At 44.4% G+C, this 22,071-nt stretch overlaps 1 protein-coding gene across 2 annotated transcripts in view; it reads right to left on the bottom strand.

Moving 5' to 3' along the window:
- Positions 1-22,071, bottom strand: part of LOC139765831 (apolipoprotein D-like) — a 342,288-nt gene that overhangs the window by 9,476 nt on the left and 310,741 nt on the right. For both annotated transcript variants that reach the window (XM_071693647.1, XM_071693646.1), the window contains exon 2: positions 7,202-7,340. In XM_071693647.1, the coding sequence (XP_071549748.1) occupies positions 7,202-7,333 (132 nt within the window). In that variant the 5' untranslated portion in view covers positions 7,334-7,340. The remainder of the gene's footprint in view (positions 1-7,201; positions 7,341-22,071) is intronic.

Below are 22,071 nucleotides of genomic sequence, written 5' to 3' on the forward strand. Positions count from 1 at the left end.
TGCCAGAAGTGGGCAACTACAATGGCACCAAAATTAAGAAAGCTTAGTTGCAAGAGAAAGGCTGACTGCCTCAAATTTACCCATCTTAGAAAAGATTAGAAGAGCAAGGAGTGACCTGATCACATCCTTTTATGTTTTCAAAAAATGACAATGTGGACAGTGAAAAGAATGTCATGAGATGCTGGGATAGAACAACCAGAGGACATAACAAAGAATCAAGTACCTAACTTGTTTAAAAGGATGTACAGAAATAGTTTTATAGAATAAGAGTGATGGACGAACAGAACAGAATGGCTGAGGGCATGGTTAATGCAACCAGCATACGTAAATTTAGGTAGCTGTCTGACAGGAGAGGATTCTTCAGAGATGGAGCTGCCCCACTGGTGTAAAACTCCCTCCCTATACATTATACAAAGATATTTACAACTGGGTATTAAAAGCATTCTGTCCACAAACTTACAATCTCTCCTTGTCACACATAACGCTTGACGACACTTAACTCACACAACTAATTCTTCGTAATACTAGATTTTTCCTGCGGTGAGCACTATGTGCTAGCCCTAACTTTTGGCAAAACGGTATGAGGAATAGATGGTAGTAGTAAGGAGGCTAAGGTGAAGATTTGTATGGGTTTTCAGAAAAGAAGAGTGAATGTTGGGGTGAAGAGGGTGGTGAGAGTAAGTGAGCTTGGGAAGGAGACTTGTGTGAGGAAGTACCAGGAGAGACTGAGTACAGAATGGAAAAAGGTGAGAACAATGGAAGTAAGGGGAGTGGGGGAGGAATGGGATGTATTTAGGGAATCAGTGATGGACTGCGCAAAAGATGCTTGTGGCATGAGAAGAGTGGGAGGTGGGTTGATTAGAAAGGGTAGTGAGTGGTGAGATGAAGAAGTAAGATTATTAGTGAAAGAGAAGAGAGAGGCATTTGGACGATTTTTGCAGGGAAAAAATGCAATTGAGTGGGAGATGTATAAAAGAAAGAGACAGGAGGTCAAGAGAAAGGTGCAAGAGGTGAAAAAGAGGGCAAATGAGAGTTGGGGTGAGAGAGTATCATTAAATTTCAGGGAGAATAAAAAGATGTTCTGGAAGGAGGTAAATAAAGTGCGTAAGACAAGGGAGCAAATGGGAACTTCAGTGAAGGGCACAAATGGGGAGGTGATAACAAGTAGTGGTGATGTGAGAAGGAGATGGAGAGAGTATTTTGAAGGTTTGTTCAATGTGTTTGATGATAGAGGGTGTTTTGGTCGAGGTGGTGTGCAAAGTGAGAGGGTTAGGGAAAATGATTTGGTAAACAGAGAAGAGGTAGTAAAAGCTTTGCGGAAGATGAAAGCCGGCAAGGCAGCAGGTTTGGATGGTATTGCAGTGGAATTTATCAAAAAAGGGGGTGACTGTATTATTGACTGGTTGGTAAGGTTATTTAATGTATGTATGACTCATGGTGAGGTGCCTGAGGATTGGCAGAATGCGTGCATAGTGCCATTGTACAAAGGCAAAGGGGATAAGAGTGAGTGCTCAAATTACAGAGGTATAAGTTTGTTGAGTATTCCTGGTAAATTATATGGGAGGGTATTGATTGAGAGGGTGAAGGCATGTACAGAGCATTAGATTGGGGAAGAGCAGTGTGGTTTCAGAAGTGGTAGAGGATGTGTGGATCAGGTGTTTGCTTTGAAGAATGTATGTGAGAAATACTTAGAAAAGCAAATGGATTTGTATGTAGCATTTATGGATCTGGAGAAGGGATATGATAGCGCTGATAGATATGCTCAGTGGAAGGTATCAAGAATATATGGTGTGGGTGGCAAGTGGTTAGACGCAGTGAAAAGTTTTTATCGAGGATGTAAGGCATGTGTACGTGTAGGAAGAGAGGAAAGTGATTGGTTCTCAGTGAATGTAGGTTTGCGGCAGGGGTGTGTGATGTCTCCATGGTTGTTTAATTTGTTTATGGATGGGGTTGTTAGGGAGGTAAATGCAAGAGTTTTGGAAAGAGGGGCAAGTATGAAGTCTGTTGGGGATGAGAGAGCTTGGGAAGTGAGTCAGTTGTTGTTCGCTGATGATACAGCGCTGGTGGCTGATTCATGTGAGAAAATGCAGAAGCTGGTGACTGAGTTTGGTAAAGTGTGTGAAAGAAGAAAGTTAAGAGTAAATGTGAATAAGAGCAAGGTTATTAGGTACAGTAGGGTTGAGGGTCAAGTCAATTGGGAGGTAAGTATGAATGGAGAAAAACTGGAGGAAGTAAAGTGTTTTAGATATCTGGGAGTGGATCTGGCAGTGGATGGAACCATGGAAGCGGAAGTGAATCATAGGGTGGGGGAGGGGGGCGAAAATCCTGGGAGCCTTGAAGAATGTGTGGAAGTCGAGAACAGTATCTCGGAAAGCAAAAATGGGTATGTTTGAAGGAATAGTGGTTCCAACAATGTTGTATGGTTGCAAGGCGTGGGCTATGGATAGAGTTGTGCGCAGGAGGATGGATGTGCTGGAAATGAGATGTCTGAGGACAATGTGTGGTGTGAGGTGGTTTGATCGAGTAAGTAACGTAAGGGTAAGAGAGATGTGTGGAAATAAAAAGAGCGTGGTTGAGAGAGCAGAAAAGGGTGTTTTGAAATGGTTTGGGCACATGGAGAAAATGAGTGAGGAAAGATTGACCAAGAGGATATATGTGTCAGAGGTGGAGGGAACGAGGAGAAGTGGGAGACCAAATTGGAGGTGGAAAGATGGAGTGAAAAAGATTTTCTGTGATCGAGGCCTGAACATGGAGGAGGGTGAAAGGAGGGCAAGGAATAGAGTGAATTGGATCGATGTGGTATACCGGGGTTGACATGCTGTCAGTGGATTGAATCAGGGCATGTGAAGCGTCTGGGGTAAACCATGGAAAGCTGTGTAGGTATGTATATTTGAGTGTGTGGACGCATGAATATACATGTGTATGGGGGTGGATTGGGCCATTTCTTTCGTCTGTTTCCTTGCGCTACCTCGCAAACGCGGGAGACAGCGACAAAGCAAAAAAAAAAAAAAAGTAAGTACGAACATTAAACAGCAGCATTCTGTAGAAATAATAGGTGGGTACATTAGGTAAAAGTAATAGGTTGATATATTAGGTAGTAGTGGTCAGTAGGATTACTTGGTGGGGGCCTCTGCAAACACTGCGCTAAAGTTGCCCTCTGCCAGTGGCCTGTTGAGGGTGAGGCACAAGAGGCTACAAAGCGGCACTGGAGTTCACGAGTAATGGCGACTCCTTTGCCGTGGCCATCCCCTTCAGGGAACAAGCGTCAAAGATATAGAACAGATAAGGGACATTGCACCAAACAAGGGACTCTGCAGTGGGCAAGGGACACTGCAATGGGCAAGGGACACTGCAGCAGGCAAGGAACACTGCAGTGACTTATGAACTACTATGATGGGGTTCAGGTGATACGGAACAACGGACACAAAGTAGCAGAATGGAACAGAATATGAAAGAGTATTCACTGAAAGAAGAAAGTGAACAGGGACAGAAGTGGCAATCATAAAATGAAAGCAGGAACATTAGATTAATACACTGACGAGGCAGTTAGGAGATAAGTCAAACAGCAAAGGAACGAGAGATTAATACACTCAAGTAACAGAGCAACATGAGATTAATACAGTCAAGTAACAGAGCAACATGAGATTAATACACTCAAGTAACAGAGCAACATGAGATTAATACACTCAAGTAACAGAGCAACATATGAATACACTCAAGTAACACAGCAACATGAGATTAATACACTCAGATAACACAGGAACAGAAGATTAATACTCAAGTAACACAGCAACATGAGATGAATACACTCAAGTAACACAGCAACATGAGATGAATACACTCAGATAACACAGGAACAGAAGATTAATACTCAAGTAACACAGCAACATGAGATGAATACACTCAAGTAACACAGCAACATGAGATTAATACACTCAGATAACACAGGAACAGAAGATTAATACTCAAGTAACACAGCAACATGAGATGAATACACTCAAGTAACACAGCAACATGAGATTAATACACTCAAGTAACACAGCAACATGAGATTAATACACTCAAGTAACACACGAACACAAGATTAATACACGGAACAGAAGATTATGTTAAGTCAAGAAAGCAAACACTCGTTTCATATGAATAATTCGTCACAGACTCACGAAATCGTCGTTGCCACCATAAAAGGCACGTTAAAAGAAGGCAATTCTTCCCCCTTTTCACTCCTGAAGAGGACCTTCCGACATCACATAAATCGCCTCTGGCGGGGGTTATAAGGTTATGTGATTAATCAGTGACGTTAATCATTAATCAGTGATTATATTACGTTGATAACCTATCCATCTCAGCCCTTCAGACGTCCTGTGGGTGCCATGATTTGCGAAATTCCGTCGCCGTCAACGGCTGTAAGACGTTCGACCTCCGCCATCTTGTTCCCCGTCCGACCCAGAATGTAAACAGTGAGCTCAGACCGCCATAGAGATAAGGGAATCTGATCCTCTGTGGTATGGGTTCTAATCCTCTTTAATTCGACCCCTAATCTTTATATGGGAATTTGATCCTCTGTGACATGGGTTCTAATCCTCTTTAATTCGACCGACCTAATCTTTCTATGGGAATATGGTCCTCTACAGCACGGATTCCAAAAGCATTCCTTGGACCCCTAAATCTATTCAGACATCTGAACTCACCCGGTATCGCGGGAAATGGCGAATAGTATGAAAAAAAAAAAAAAAAAATATATATATATATATATATATATATATATATATATATATATATATATATATATATTTTTTTTTTTTGTTTTTTTTTTTGCTTTGTCGCTGTCTCCCGCGTTTGCGAGGTAGCGCAAGGAAACAGACGAAAGAAATGGCCCAACCCACCCCCATACACATGTATATACATACGTCCACACACGCAAATATACATACCTACACAGCTTTCCATGGTTTACCCCAGACGCTTCACCTGCCTTGATTCAATCCACTGACAGCACGTCAACCCCGGTATACCACATCGCTCCAATTCACTCTATTCCTTGCCCTCCTTTCACCCTCCTGCATGTTCAGGCCCCGATCACACAAAATCTTTTTCACTCCATCTTTCCACCTCCAATTTGGTCTCCCTCTTCTCCTCGTTCCCTCCACCTCCGACACATATATCCTCTTGGTCAATCTTTCCTCACTCATTCTCTCCATGTGACCAAACCATTTCAAAACACCCTCTTCTGCTCTCTCAACCACGCTCTTTTTATTTCCACACATCTCTCATACCCTTACGTTACTTACTCGATCAAACCACCTCACACCACACATTGTCCTCAAACATCTCATTTCCAGCACATCCATCCTCCTGCGCACAACTCTATCCATAGTCCACGCCTCGCAACCATACAACATTGTTGGAACCACTATTCCTTCAAACATACCCATTTTTGCTTTCCGAGATACTGTTCTCGACTTCCACACATTCTTCAAGGCTCCCAGAATTTTCGCCCCCTCCCCCACCCTATGATCCACTTCCGCTTCCATGGTTCCATCCGCTGCCAGATCCACTCCCAGATATCTAAAACACTTCACTTCCTCCAGTTTTTCTCCATTCAAACTCACCTCCCAATTGACTTGACCCTCAACCCTACTGTACCTAATAACCTTGCTCTTATTCACATTTACTCTTAACTTTCTTCTTTCACACACTTTACCAAACTTAGTCACCAGCTTCTGTAGTTTCTCACATGAATCAGCCACCAGCGCTGTATCATCAGCGAACAACAACTGACTCACTTCCCAAGCTCTCTCATCCACAACAGACTTCATACTTGCCCCTCTTTCCAAAACTCTTGCATTCACCTCCCTAACAACCCCATCCATAAACAAATTAAACAACCATGGAGACATCACACACCCCTGCCGCAAACCTACATTCACTGAGAACCAATCACTTTCCTCTCTTCCTACACGTACACATGCCTTACATCCTCGATAAAAAACTTTTCACTGCTTCTAACAACTTGCCTCCCACACCATATATCCTTAATACCTTCCACAGAGCATCTCTATCAACTCTATCATATGCCTTCTCCAGATCCATAAATGCTACATACAAATCCATTTGCTTTTCTAAGTATTTCTCACATATATTCTTCAAAGCAAACACCTGATCCACACATCCTCTACCACTTCTGAAACCTCACTGCTCTTCCCCAATCTGATGCTCTGTACATGCCTTCACCCTCTCAATCAATACCCTCCCATATAATTTACCAGGAATACTCAACAAACTTATACCTCTGTAATTTGAGCACTCACTCTTATCCCCTTTGCCTTTGTACAATGGCACTATGCACGCATTCCGCCAATCCTCAGGCACCTCACCATGAGTCATACATACATTAAATAACCTTACCAACCAGTCAACAATACAGTCACCCCCTTTTTTAATAAATTCCACTGCAATACCATCCAAACCTGCTGCCTTGCCGGCTTTCATCTTCCGCAAAGCTTTTACTACCTCTTCTCTGTTTACCAAATCATTTTCCCTAACCCTCGCACTTTGCACACCACCTCGACCAAAACACCCTATATCTGCCACTCTATCATCAAACACATTCAACAAACCTTCAAAATACTCACTCCATCTCCTTCTCACATCACCACTACTTGTTATCACCTCCCCATTTGCGCCCTTCACTGAAGTTCCCATTTGCTCCCTTGTCTTACGCACTTTATTTACCTCCTTCCAGAACATCTTTTTATTCTCCCTAAATATATATATATATATATATATATATATATATATATATATATATATATATATATATATATATATATATATATATATATATATATATTGGAAAGGATCACAATTTTGCGCGTGATCAAGATATTCTTATGAGTCCACGGGGGGGAAATGAACCACGATAAGTTCCCAAGTGCACTTTCGTGTCATAATCACATCATCAGGGGAGACACAAGAGAGAAATATAACAGTCAGTTGATATACATCGATGTATATCAACTGACTGTTATATTTCTCTCTTGTGTCTCCCCTGATGAGGTGATTAATACTCAAGTAACATACGAACAGGAGATTAATACTCAAGTAGAATAAGGAGATTAATACTCAAAGGAACATGCTGAAAACACCAGACAGGAAGGAACAATTTTTGGAGACAGCGCTGGAAAAAGAAACGACTTACTCTGGTGGTGTCAAAATTCTGGACGACTTCCTGCGCAGGACATCCGCCCAAGAAGAGCTTCTGCGCATCTGCCTGTGACGTCATGAAGCAGGCCAGGGTAGCCAACGGCAGCCACATGCTCTTCGCCATCATACTTCACCTGCAACGCTCAAGTTACTTCATCCGCTATTACGTAACGCGTTACTTGATACCGAGGTAACAGGAGTTGTGTACAATACCTCACTTCAACTCGATAATTTACAGACATGTCTCTATGAATCATTGATCATCAGGCACAAAATATAATGTATACTTCACTTAAACTGCTTAAAGTTAGCATAAAAATGTACAAGATTCATTAAATACTTCTATACATGACATATGTTTAATTACAACTTACATTTCAAATTACAATTCCTATAGTAAACTAAAATTCCCACGGTAAACTATAATTGCTATGTTGATCTATAACAGGTTAAACTAATATTCTAATATAGTTCCAAAGGTAAACTAAAACCAACATTCCTCTAAAATTCCCATGGCCAACAGTTTACCTCACGGTAAACCACACTACCATAATAAACTACAGCTCTGTAAACCCCAGGGTAAACTGCAACACCCAAGGTACACTATAACTCCTAAGGTATACTATAACCTTGACAAAGTATAACCAGTGTAAACCATAAGTCCTACAGTATACTATTACCTACAAGGTACACCATAACACAGTAAACCAACTCTCACAGTAAACTACAGCCTCCAAGAGAAAGTTTAACCTTCAGGTAAACTATAATTTTTACCTTCACGGTATTTTACAATTCTCGTGGTTTCATATAACCCCCAGAGTAAACTCTCTCCGGCATTTAAGCCTCCAAGGTCTTGTCTAGTTAGTAATTAGAGAGGAGTAATGAAACACAGATAATAAAGTGCTTTATCGAGCAAATAAATACATAAGTTATTGCTGCTAAGGAGAAATGATCAAATGCCGCCATAGCATTCATCCTAGCCATTAAAAATCATGGATATTATTTTACCTGATATCCGGGGAAGTGAAAATACATATATTTTTTTTTCTAATGAACCCTAAATCACGATCCTGAGTCATAGAGGTAATTTGGAAGAAAAAAATAATTCTGAATTTATTTCGACTCGAACGCGCCCTGAGGTAAACAAATTATATAGCGCAATTCAGTTAATCTATAATTAACCCATGTACGGTTTACTATCGCTGAAATAATTGTCTTTATTGCCTTTATCAATTAATAATTTTTTATAATTGAAGAAAATAATTTTCAGTAGTCTTTAGAAGTGAATTTTGAACGAATATAAAGGTAAAATAGCGACTCAGGTCACAGTAACGCTAGACAGTTCGTTGCTACATGTGCTATATTACATATTTTGCTGTATTCGCCGAATGAATATATATATATATATATATATATATATATATATATATATATATATATATATATATATATATATATATATGATGAAGCAAAGTCGCCATTGTCAGCTGTGAAAAGAAAATGGCAGAAAAAATAATATAGTCAGAAAAAAATATGAAGGACATCCATATGAATCTCTGTGACCAAAGCTTCAGTTTAGAAATGATTTCACCGCCATGAAAATCGAGCCATTCAGCTGAGGTTGTTTGTGCTAGGATATTGTCTTGTGCTAGGATATTGTCTTGTGCTAGGGTATTGTCTTGTGCTAGGATATTGTCTTGTGCTAGGATATTGTCTTGTGCTAGGATATTGTCTTGTGTGCTAGGATATTGTCTTGTGCTAGGATATTGTCTTGTGCTAGGATATTGTCTCGTGCTAGGGTATTGTCTTGTGCTAGGATATTGTCTTGTGCTAGGATATTGTCTTGTGCTAGGATATTGTCTTGTGTGCTAGGATATTGTCTTGTGCTAGGATATTGTCTTGTGCTAGGATATTGTCTTGTGTGCTAGGATATTGTCTTGTGCTAGGATATTGTCTTGTGCTAGGATATTGTCTTGTGCTAAGATATTGTCTTGTGCTAGGATATTGTCTTCTGATAGGATATTGTCTTGTGCTAGGATATTGTCTCGTGCTAGGATATTGTCTTGTGCTAGGATATTGTCTTGTGCTAGGATATTGTCTTGTGCTAGGATATTGTCTTGTGCTAGGATATTGTCTCGTGCTAGGATATTGTCTTGTGCTAGGATATTGTCTTGTGCTAGGATATTGTCTTGTGCTAGGATATTGTCTTGTGCTAGGATATTGTCTTGTGCTAGGATATTGTCTTGTGCTAGGATATTGTCTTGTGTGCTAGGATATTGTCTTGTGCTAGGATATTGTCTTGTGTGCTAGGATATTGTCTTGTGCTAGGATATTGTCTTGTGCTAGGATATTGTCTTGTGCTAGGATATTGTCTTGTGCATAGGCTAGATATTGTCTTGTGCTAGGATATTGTCTTGTGCTAGGATATTGTCTTGTGCTAGGATATTGTCTTGTGCTAGGATATTGTCTTGTGCTAGGATATTGTCTTGTGCTAGGATATTGTCTTGTGCTAGGATATTGTCTTGTGCTAGGATATTGTCTCGTGCTAGGATATTGTCTTGTGCTAGGATATTGTCTTGTGCTAGGATATTGTCTTGTGCTAGGATATTGTCTTGTGCTAGGATATTGTCTGTGCTAGGATATTGTCTTGTGCTAGGATATTGTCTTGTGCTAGGATATTGTCTTGTGCTAGGATATTGTCTTGTGCTAGGATATTGTCTTGTGCTAGGATATTGTCTTGTGCTAGGATATTGTCTTGTGCTAGGATATTGTCTTGTGCTAGGATATTGTCTTGTGCTAGGATATTGTCTTGTGCTAGGATATTGTCTTGTGCTAGGATATTGTCTTGTGCTAGGATATTGTCTTGTGCTAGGATATTGTCTTGTGCTAGGATATTGTCTTGTGCTAGGATATTGTCTCGTGCTAGGATATTGTCTTGTGCTAGGATATTGTCTTGTGCTAGGATATTGTCTTGTGCTAGGATATTGTCTCGTGCTAGGATATTGTCTTGTGCTAGGATATTGTCTCGTGCTAGGATATTGTCTTGTGCTAGGATATTGTCTTGTGCTAGGATATTGTCTTGTGCTAGGATATTGTCTTGTGCTAGGATATTGTCTTGTGCTAGGATATTGTCTTGTGCTAGGATATTGTCTTGTGCTTGGATATTGTCTTGTGCTAGGATATTGTCTTGTGCTAGGATATTGTCTTGTGCTAGGATATTGTCTCGTGCTAGGATATTGTCTCGTGCTAGGATATTGTCTTGTGCTAGGATATTGTCTTGTGCTAGGATATTGTCTCGTGCTAGGATATTGTCTTGTGCTAGGATATTGTCTTGTGCTAGGATATTGTCTTGTGCTAGGATATTGTCTTGTGCTAGGATATTGTCTTGTGCTAGGATATTGTCTCGTGCTAGGATATTGTCTTGTGCTAGGATATTGTCTTGTGCTAGGATATTGTCTTGTGCTAGGATATTGTCTCGTGCTAGGATATTGTCTTGTGCTAGGATATTGTCTCGTGCTAGGATATTGTCTCGTGCTAGGATATTGTCTCGTGCTAGGATATTGTCTCGTGCTAGGATATTGTCTTGTGCTAGGATATTGTCTTGTGCTAGGATATTGTCTTGTGTGCTAGGATATTGTCTTGTGTGCTAGGATATTGTCTTGTGCTAGGATATTGTCTTGTGCTAGGATATTGTCTTGTGCTAGGATATTGTCTTGTGTGCTAGGATATTGTCATGTGCTAGGATATTGTCTTGTGCTAGGATATTGTCTCGTGCTAGGATATTGTCTCGTGCTAGGATATTGTCTTGTGCTAGGATATTGTCTTGTGCTAGGATATTGTCTTGTGTGCTAGGATATTGTCTTGTGTGCTAGGATATTGTCTTGTGCTAGGATATTGTCTTGTGCTAGGATATTGTCTTGTGCTAGGATATTGTCTTGTGTGCTAGGATATTGTCATTTGCTAGGATATTGTCTTGTGCTAGGATATTGTCTTGTGCTAGGATATTGTCTTGGAAATTTCGCGACGCTAGGATGTTAAGGCTATAAAATTTCGCGACGCTAGGATATTAAGGCTATAAAAGTTCGCGACGCTAGGATATTACGGCTAAAAAATTTGGCGACGAGTTTATGGCCCACGGGTTCATTTGTCCTGCTCCCAGACCAAGGGAGGCAAATAGTACCACTACCTAAATATTATCATCCTGCTGTAGCCAGGCCTAACCCACCTCCCCAGACCTGAGCATAAACCTTTCTTAATGACGACTCTCGCTGTACAGGGCAACGGGACTTTGACCCTTATTAACTATACCCCTTTCCCTTACCCCTTCCCCCCCTTAACTACTGACCAGACACCCCCCCCCCCCATCCATCCACTGCCCAACGCCAAATGGAAATTCCAATTATTTTTCCATTTCTTTTTCCCCCCTGTTTGAGCGAGTGTTGCACCTATATGCTCTGTATTTTCCCCAAGTTCAAGATATGAATATTTTTCCATTTCTTTTTTTTATTATTGATAGAGAAGGATATATCGCAAGAGGTGGGGTGTGGGGTGGAGTGGGTGTGGGGTAGAGTGGGTGTGTGGGGGAGAGAGCGAACTTGCTTTAATCAAAGGTCATCTCGAGTGAACAAGAGGGAGAAAAACGAAATATCTAAGGAGAGAAAAAAATAAAAAGAAAAGAATTGTGGAAATTAAACTGGGTTGTGTGTAGGTGTTGGCACACACACATACACACACACACACACAAGATACTTATCAAAAAAAGATTATAAGAAGAAGGAGGAAAAAATAAAAAGACGCGAGGAGAGAGAGAGAGAGAGAGAGAGAGAGAGAGAGAGAGAGAGAGAGAGAGAGAGAGAGAGAGAGAGAGAGAGAGAGTCCTCCACTATCTCCCCCTCCCCCCCAATCCCTAACCCACCCACCCACCCACCCACTTCAGCAGCAGAATATCCCGAATATCACGCACGGTTCTTACATTATCGTAAACCCCGGAATATCGTAAAGATACTCCACTAACCCCGGAATATCGTAAAGATAATCTACTAACCCCGGAATATCGTAAAGATGGCCCACTAACCCCGGAATATCGTAAAGATGGCCCACTAACCCCGGAATATCGTAAAGATACTCCACTAACCCCGGAATATCGTAAAGATAATCTACTAACCCCGGAATATCGTAAAGATGGCCCACTAACCCCGGAATATCGTAAAGATGGCCCACTAACCCCGGAATATCGTAAAGATACTCTACTAACCCCGGAATATCGTAAAGATACTCCACTAACCCCGGAATATCGTAAAGATGGCCCACTAACCCCGGAATATCGTAAAGATACTCTACTAACCCCGGAATATCGTAAAGATGGCCCACTAACCCCGGAATATCGTAAAGATACTCCACTAACCCCGGAATATCGTAAAGATGGCCCACTAACCCCGGAATATCGTAAAGATACTCCACTAACCCCGGAATATCGTAAAGATGGCCCACTAACCCCGGAATATCGTAAAGATACTCTACTAACCCCGGAATATCGTAAAGATGGCCCACTAACCCCGGAATATCGTAAAGATGGCCCACTAACCCCGGAATATCGTAAAGATACTCCACTAACCCCGGAATATCGTAAAGATGGCCCACTAACCCCGGAATATCGTAAAGATACTCTACTAACCCCGGAATATCGTAAAGATGGCCCACTAACCCCGGAATATCGTAAAGATACTCCACTAACCCCGGAATATACGACCCTTGAGCACGACGGTATACGACCCTTGAGCACGACGGTATACGACCCTTGAGCACGACGGTATACGACCCTTGAGCACGACGGTATACGACCCTTGAGCACGACGGTATACGACCCTTGAGCACGACGGTATACGACCCTTGAGCACGACGGTATACGACCCTTGAACACGACGGTATACGACCCTTGAACACGATGGTATACGACCCTTGAGCACGACGGTATACGACCCTTGAGCACGACGGTATACGACCCTTGAGCACGACGGTATACGACCCTTGAGCACGACGGTATACGACCCTTGAGCACGACGGTATACGACCCTTGAGCACGACGGTATACGACCCTTGAGCACGACGGTATACGACCCTTGAGCACGACGGTATACGACCCTTGAGCACGACGGTATACGACCCTTGAACACGACGGTATACGACCCTTGAACACGACGGTATACGACCCTTGAGCACGACGGTATACGACCCTTGAGCACGACGGTATACGACCCTTGAGCACGACGGTATACGACCCTTGAGCACGACGGTATACGACCCTTGAGCACGACGGTATACGACCCTTGAGCACGACGGTATACGACCCTTGAGCACGATGGTATACGACCCTTGAGCACGACGGTATACGACCCTTGAGCACGATGGTATACGACCCTTGAGCACGACGGTATACAACCCTTGAGCACGACGGTATACGACCCTTGAGCACGACGGTATACGACCCTTGAGCACGACGGTATACGACCCTTGAACACGACGGTATACGACCCTTGAGCACGACGGTATACGACCCTTGAGCACGACGGTATATGACCCTTGAGCACGACGGTATACGACCCTTGAACACGACGGTATACGACCCTTGAGCACGACGGTATACGACCCTTGAGCACGACGGTATATGACCCTTGAGCACGACGGTATACGACCCTTGAGCACGACGGTATACGACCCTTGAGCACGACGGTATACGACCCTTGAGCACGACGGTATACGACCCTTGAGCACGACGGTATATGACCCTTGAGCACGACGGTATACGACCCTTGAGCACGACGGTATACGACCCTTGAGCACGACGGTATACGACCCTTGAGCACGACGGTATATGACCCTTGAGCACGACGGTATACGACCCTTGAGCACGACGGTATACGACCCTTGAGCACGACGGTATACGACCCTTGAGCACGACGGTATACGACCCTTGAGCACGATGGTATACAACCCTTGAGCACGACGATATACGACCCTTGAGCACGACGGTATACGACCCTTGAGCACGACTGTATACGACCCTTGAGCACGACGGTATACGACCCTTGAACACGACGGTATACGACCCTTGAACACGACGGTATACGACCCTTGAGCACGACGGTATACGACCCTTGAGCACGACGGTATACGACCCTTGAGCACGACGGTACGACCCTTGAGCACGACGGTATATGACCCTTGGGGGTACGAAAGCCTGACCCTTGACCTGGATTCCATATTCCACTGCATCCAGGTCACGGACCATCTAGGTCACGGGCCATCCAGGTCACGGACCATCCAGGTCACGGACCATCCAGGTCACGGGCCATCTAGGTCACGGACCATCTAGGTCACGGACCATCCAGGTCACGGACCATCTAGGTCACGGACCATCTAGGTCACGGACCATCTAGGTCACGGACCATCCAGCGTGGACTGTGAGGGGGGGTGGGGGGACATGAATGACTCTCTCTCTCTCTCTCTCTCTCTCTCTCTCTCTCTCTCTCTCTCTCTCTCACACACACACACACACACACAAGCACACACAAAAGCGCTTGCGCGCAAGGCCAGTCGGTCCACAGTCAACCCAGCTGTTCATCCACATTTTCTATAAATGGGGAGTTTGGTGGCTGTGATGGGGAAGGGTTACGCCCAAATGGCGTCCTAGCTACGTCTCTTCGATGTATATCAACTGACTGTTATATTTCTCTCTTGTGTCTCCCCTGATGATGTGATTATGACACGAAAGTGCACTTGGGAACTTATCGTGTTTCATTTTCCCTCCCGTAGATTAGAAGGGGGAAGGGGGAGAGGGTAAGTGATGCTGTTTACCCTGTGGGGGCGAGGTAGCGCCGGGAATGGATGAAGGCGAGCACGTATGAATATGTACATGTGTGTGTATAGATGTATATGTTTGTGTACGTGTATATATCTATATACATGTATATGGTGATATGTATATATGTGTGTATGGGCGTTTAAGTATATATATATATATATATATATATATATATATATATATATATATATATATATATATATATATATATATATATGTGTGTGTGTGTGTGTGTGTGTGTGTGAGTGGATGGGCTACTCTTCGTCTGTTTCCTGCCGCTAACTCGCTCACGCGGGAAACGGCGATCAAGTATCTTATATATATATATATATATATATATATATATATATATATATATATATTGATAAGGGGGGCCCCTTTTTTTGGGGGGGGGGGTGTGAGTGAGTGAGTGATGGGAGGGATGGAGACCCTATGTAGGTCGTGAGGTTACCATTTCTACCTCCCATCCCTATAAGGAATGGGTCAAGTTCGCTTTTCTTCTCATCCTCCTCACCCCCATTTCTCTGGGGATGGGGGAGGGAATGGTTAGGTTAGCGGTAAACCGCTAAAGGGGGTAGACACAAGACCCGGATGTAAGGGTATGGTACATATGTATGGAAATGGGTTTACGCTAACATTTCCCCTTCCCCTTCCCTTTCCCCCATGTATGGAAATGGGTTTACGCTAACATTTCCCCTTCTCCTTCCCTTTCCCCCATGTATGGAAATGGGTTACGCTAACATTTTCCCTCCCCTTCCCCTTCCCCCATGTATGGAAATGGGTTACGCTAACATTTCCCCTTCCCCTTCCCCTTCCCCCATGTATGGAAATGGGTTACGCTAACATTTCCCCTTCCCCTTCCCCTTCCCCCATGTATGGAAATGGGTTACGCTAACATTTCCCCTTCCCCTTCCCCTTCCCCCATGTATGGAAATGGGTTACGCTAACATTTCCCCTTCCCCTTCCCCTTCCCCCATGTATGGAAATGGGTTACGCTAACATTTTCCTTCCCCTTCCCCTTCCCCCATGTATGGAAATGGGTTACGCTAACATTTCCCCTTCCCCTTCCCCTTCCCCCATGTATGGAAATGGGTTACGCTAACATTTCCCCTTCCCCTTCCCCTTCCCCCATGTATGGAAATGGGTTACGCTAACATTTTCCTTCCCCTTCCCCTTCCCCCATGTATGGAAATGGGTTACGCTAACATTTCCCCTTCCCCTTCCCCTTCCCCCATGTATGGAAATGGGTTACGCTAACATTTTCCTTCCCCTTCCCCTTCCCCCATGTATGGAAATGGGTTACGCTAACATTTTCCTTCCCCTTCCCCTTCCCCCATGTATGGAAATGGGTTACGCTAACATTTTCCTTCCCCTTCCCCTTCCCCCATGTATGGAAATGGGTTACGCTAACATTTTCCTTCCCCCATGTATGGAAATGGGTTACGCTAACATTTTCCTTCCCCTTCCCCTTCCCCCATGTATGGAAATGGGTTACGCTAACATTTTCCTTCCCCTTCCCCTTCCCCCATGTATGGAAATGGGTTACGCTAACATTTTCCTTCCCCTTCCCCTTCCCCCATGTATGGAAATGGGTTACGCTAACATTTTCCTTCCCCTTCCCCTTCCCCCATGTATGGAAATGGGTTACGCTAACATTTCCCCTTCCCCTTCCCCTTCCCCCATGTATGGAAATGGGTTACGCTAACATTTTCCCTCCCCTTCCCCTTCCCCCATGTATGGAAATGGGTTACGCTAACATTTTCCTTCCCCTTCCCCTTCCCCCATGTATGGAAATGGGTTACGCTAACATTTTCCTTCCCCTTCCCCTTCCCCCATGTATGGAAATGGGTTACGCTAACATTTTCCTTCCCCTTCCCCTTCCCCCATGTATGGAAATGGGTTACGCTAACATTTTCCTTCCCCTTCCCCTTCCCCCATGTATGGAAATGGGTTACGCTAACATTTTCCTTCCCCTTCCCCTTCCCCCATGTATGGAAATGGGTTACGCTAACATTTTCCTTCCCCTTCCCCTTCCCCCATGTCAAACGCCCCACGTCGTCACGCCACCCCCCCCCCCCTTTCCCCCCTCTCCAATATGATTATATTACTCAATGATAAATGATAATTGTAGTGATTATATTACTCAATGATAAATGATAATTGTAGTGATTATATTACTCAATGATAAATGATAATTGTAGTGATTATATTACCCAATGATAAATGATAATTGTAGTGATTATATTGCCCAATGATAAATGATAATTGTAGCGATTATATTGCCCAATGATAAATGATAATTGTAGCGACTATATTGAAAGTAAAGAGATGATCATAATAAATAACTTACTACAGGTACCAGACTCAATTATCATAACTGAAGATTAAAAAATATATATAAAGGTTGAGTTAGTTCAATTATCTAAGGTTCTTTATCATAAATGAGTCGATAAATGATAGTGCAAAATACTGACAGGGTGTATCAGAAATATAATACAAGATTGTACGTATCTTCAGAAGTATATATATATATATATATATATATATATATATATATATATATATATATATATATATATATATATATATATATATATATATATTATCAATATTTTTTAATTGGTCAATTATCGAATCCATATCATATTCTTTAATTACCGCCTGGTATGGCGAGATAAACGGTATAAAAATAAAGAATAAACTTGAGAAAATACACAAGAAAGCGTGTGACACTGGGGTCCAGACCCCAAAGTCCATTCACTATGTTGCATGAGAAATGGGCAATGGAAAACCTCTTGATCATGCAACCCATCTTCTACTCCAATGTATATAATTTCGGACCCCTGTTGGTTACGCCTATTGTTCTTGTGTTCTATATTCGGTAACTGCCGTGTCTCCACGCTGGGGTAACGGCGCAACCCACTAGGCATAAAGGCGCAACCCTCCCACTAGGGCAGATACAGCCCTGGCGTGCCTGGACCAGTTAAGGTAACCAGGTATGTCAGCATACCCGGTTATATCATACCGCCCGCGCCCTATATAGGCCCCTTGCCCCTCCGGGTCCACATTCCTCTCTGAGGGCCTCTTCCTAACCACCCCCCCATCCCCCCAGAGACTCATCTACCACTCGGACTACATCCCATCACTTGGGCCACCGTGCGAGAGGGGGTAGTGTAGGGGTGGGAAGAGGAAATGGGAGAAACGAGGGACGTATGGACGGTATCTGCTGGGAAGGAGTGCGTGTGACTGGGAGGCATGTAAGAGAAAGCAGCAGAAACAAGAGCTGTATGGAAGGTATCTGCTGAGATTTGAGTGAGAACATCTATGAACTTCAAAGAGAACAAGACAATGTTCTAGATGGAGTTCCACAGTTAATGAACAAGAGAACAAGACAATGTTCTAGATGGAGTTCCACAGTTAATGAACAAGAGAACAAGACAATGTTCTAGATGGAGTTCCACAGTTAAAGAACAAGAGAACAAGACAATGTTCTAGATGGAGTTCCACAGTTAAAGAACAAGAGAACAAATGAGAGCGACGGAGCGGGGACCTGATGGGGAGAGATGATAATTGATAGATGGAGGGTGTATGATGAAGGACTGTTGATTGTGCTAGATAGGAGAAGGGTGTTCGAAGTAGTGTGTGTGTGTGTGTGTGTGTGTGTGTGTGTGTGTGTGTGTGTGTGGCGTTGTGAAAAGGAAGTAGCTGGGGGATGTTGCACAGATGCCCAAATCCTCCCCCCCCCCCTTTTTCAAGGGCCAGCTATGTCATTTGGACATAGATCTTTATCCACAATAGTGGAGGGGGTCCATTCCCATATCTGGGGGCTTGGGTTTTTCGTAGTCCATTTTCCCCAACCATCAGAAAGGGTAGACCCACACGCCCCATTTCGTTGCTTTCCTCATGCCACCTCCAACCACCATCCCTCTCCAATCAGCCCAGTCTGTCAGCCATCACGTCTGCTCTGCCTCTCTCTCTCTCTCTCTCTCTCTCTCTCTCTCTCTCTCTCTCTCTCTCTGAGTCCAAAGTCTCCTCGAACATCGACCCCACCCCCTGTGGAATTCTCTTACACCTTTACACCCCCTTTCTTCCTGGAATGGATCGCCCCAAACACCTTCCCAACCCTGAGTCATTTTTCTTCATCCTTTTTCTTCTTTTATTCGTATATTCTCACCCAACTTGGCCCTCCTCGACTGGGGCCGCCACTGCCCACTTTGAGCTTATCATCTGGGAACACTGGTTCGAGACCCGACATGGTTTCCAATGTTTACTTCAAGGATATTCTTTCAGTTTGGAAGCTATCTTGACTGGAGTTACAAAGTTCCCTTGTTCAAGTCGGGGTCTATGTCTCTTCCTCATCATTCCTCCTGTTCCACTTTTCCAATTCCCCAGTGGTGACACACACACACACACACACACACATGGGAAGTCTATAAATTCAGTGAGGATCATTTCACGTAGGACTAAGGCATGTGTGCAAGGAGGAATGGAGGAAGGTGAATGGCTCCCGGTGATAACCGTGGGTGCCAAGGAGGCGCGATGTCACCGTGTCGCTTTAATCTGTTCTTAGACGCTGTAGGATGAGAGAGGGAAAAGACAAAGGTGGTAAAGTGAAAGAGGGGGGTTAGGTCTACGTCATATAGTGAGGTTGGGTTAAGGGGGGTTAAGGGAGATGTTCCACTTGCTGTTTGCATATGATCCACTTCTAGTGGCTCCGTAAACAAGGGTTTGGGAGAGCTTACGAAAGGAAGAAAAGCACAGAGCAAATGCGAACAAAAAGCTTGAAGAAGGGTGGAGGAAGTGGAGCGCTTCATCCACTTGGGGGCGCCAGACGTTGTAGTGGATGGGACTGCGGTGGAGTCAGTGGGTGGAAGAGTGGTGGGAGGGAGGAAGTCTGTGGGAGGCAGAGCGTGTGGGAATGTGGGTCAGAGGCTGTGGGGGGGGGGGGGGGGGGTACAGAAACCCCAGCAGGGTGTGGAGGGGTTCAGGGGGTTGTCTTGTAAGCTTAGCGTACTGGAGAGGATCAGGGGGTTGGCTTGTAAGCTTAGGGTACTAGAGAGGTTCAGGGGGTTGGCTTGTTGTAAGCTTAGCGTACTGGAAAGGATAAGGGGGGTTGGCTTGTAAGCTTAGCGTACTGGAGAGGATCAGGGGGTTGGCTTGTAAGCTTAGCGTACTGGAGAGGATCAGGGGGTTGGCTTGTAAGCTGAGCGTACTGGAGAGGATCAGGGGGTTGGCTTGTAAGCTTAGCGTACTGGAAAGGATAAGGGGGTTGTCTTGTAAGCTTAGCGTACTGGAGAGGATCAGGGGGTTGGCTTGTAAGCTTAGGGTACTAGAGAGGTTCAGGGGGTTGGCTTGTAAGCTTAGCGTACTGGAGAGGATCAGGGGGTTGGCTTGTAAGCTTAGCGTACTGGAGAGGTTCAGGGGGTTGTCTGTCTTGTAAGCTTAGCGCACTGGAGAGGTTCAGGGGTTATCTTGTAAGCTTAGCGTACTGGAGAGGATCAGGGGGTTGTCTTGTTGTAAGCTTAGCGTACTGGAGAGGATCAGGGGGTTGGCTTGTAAGCTTAGCGTACTGGAGAGGATCAGGGGGTTGTCTTGTTGTAAGCTTAGCGTACTGGAGAGGATCAGGGGGTTGGCTTGTAAGCTTAGCGTACTGGAGAGGTTCAGGGGGTTGTCTTGTAGTAAGCTTAGCGTACTGGAGAGGTTCAGGGGGTTGTCTTGTGGTAAGCTTAGCGTACTGAAGTGGCTCAGGGGGTTATCTTGTAATCTTAGCGTGACGGAGAGGCTCAAGGGTTGTCTTGTAAGCTTAGCGTACTGGAGAGGTTCAGGGGTTGGCTTGTTGTAAGCTTAGCGTACTAGAGAGGTTCAGGGGGTTGGTTTGTCGTAAGATTAGCGCACTGGAGAGGATCAGGGGGTTGGCTTGTAAGCTTAGCGTACTGGAGAGGTTCAGGGGGTTGTCTTGTAGTAAGCTTAGCGTATTGGAGAGGTTCAGGGGGTTGTCTTGTGGTAAGCTTAGCGTACTGGAGAGGATCAGGGGGTTGGCTTGTAAGCTTAGCGTACTGGAGAGGATCAGGGGGTTGTCTTGTTGTAAGCTTAGTGTACTGGAGAGGATCAGGGGGTTGGCTTGTTGTAAGCTTAGCGTACTGGAGAGGTTCAGGGGGTTGTCTTGTGGTAAGCTTAGCGTACTGGAGAGGATCAGGGGGTTGTCTTGTGGTAAGCTTAGCGTACTGGAGAGGTTCAGGGGGTTGTCTTGTGGTAAGCTTAGCGTACTGAAGTGGCTCAGGGGGTTATCTTGTAATCTTAGCGTGACGGAGAGGCTCAAGGGTTGTCTTGTAAGCTTAGCGTACTGGAGAGGTTCAGGGGTTGGCTTGTTGTAAGCTTAGCGTACTAGAGAGGTTCAGGGGGTTGGTTTGTCGTAAGCTTAGCGTACTGGAGAGGATCAGGGGGTTGGCTTGTTGTAAGCTTAGCGTATTAGAGAGGTTCAGGGGGTTGGTTTGTCGTAAGATTAGCGTACTGGAGGGGTTCAGGGGGTTGTCTTGTTGTAAGCTTAGCGTACTGGAGAGGATCAGGGGGTTGGCTTGTAAGCTTAGCGTGACGAAGAGGCTCAAGGGTTCTCTTGTAAGCTTAGCGTACTGGAGAGGTTCAGGGGTTGGCTTGTTGTAAGCTTAGCGTACTAGAGAGGATCAGGGGGTTGGCTTGTAAGCTGAGCGTACTGGAGAGGCTCAGGAGGTTGGCTTGTAAGCTTAGGGTACTGGAGAGGTTCAGGGGTTGGCTTGTTGTAAGCTTAGCGTACTGGAGAGGATCAGGGGGTTGGCTTGTAAGCTTAGCGTACTGAAGAGGATCAGGGGGTTGTCTTGTAAGCTTAGCGTACTGGAGAGGCTAAGGGGGTTGGCTTGTAAGCTTATGGTACTAGAGAGGCTCGGGGGGTTGGCTTGTTGTAAGCTTAGCGTACTGGAGAGGATCAGGGGGTTGGCTTGTAAGCTTAGGGTACTAGAGAGGTTCAGGGG

Source organism: Panulirus ornatus, chromosome 56 (assembly GCF_036320965.1).
Source record: "Panulirus ornatus isolate Po-2019 chromosome 56, ASM3632096v1, whole genome shotgun sequence".
NCBI lineage: Eukaryota > Metazoa > Arthropoda > Malacostraca > Decapoda > Palinuridae > Panulirus > Panulirus ornatus.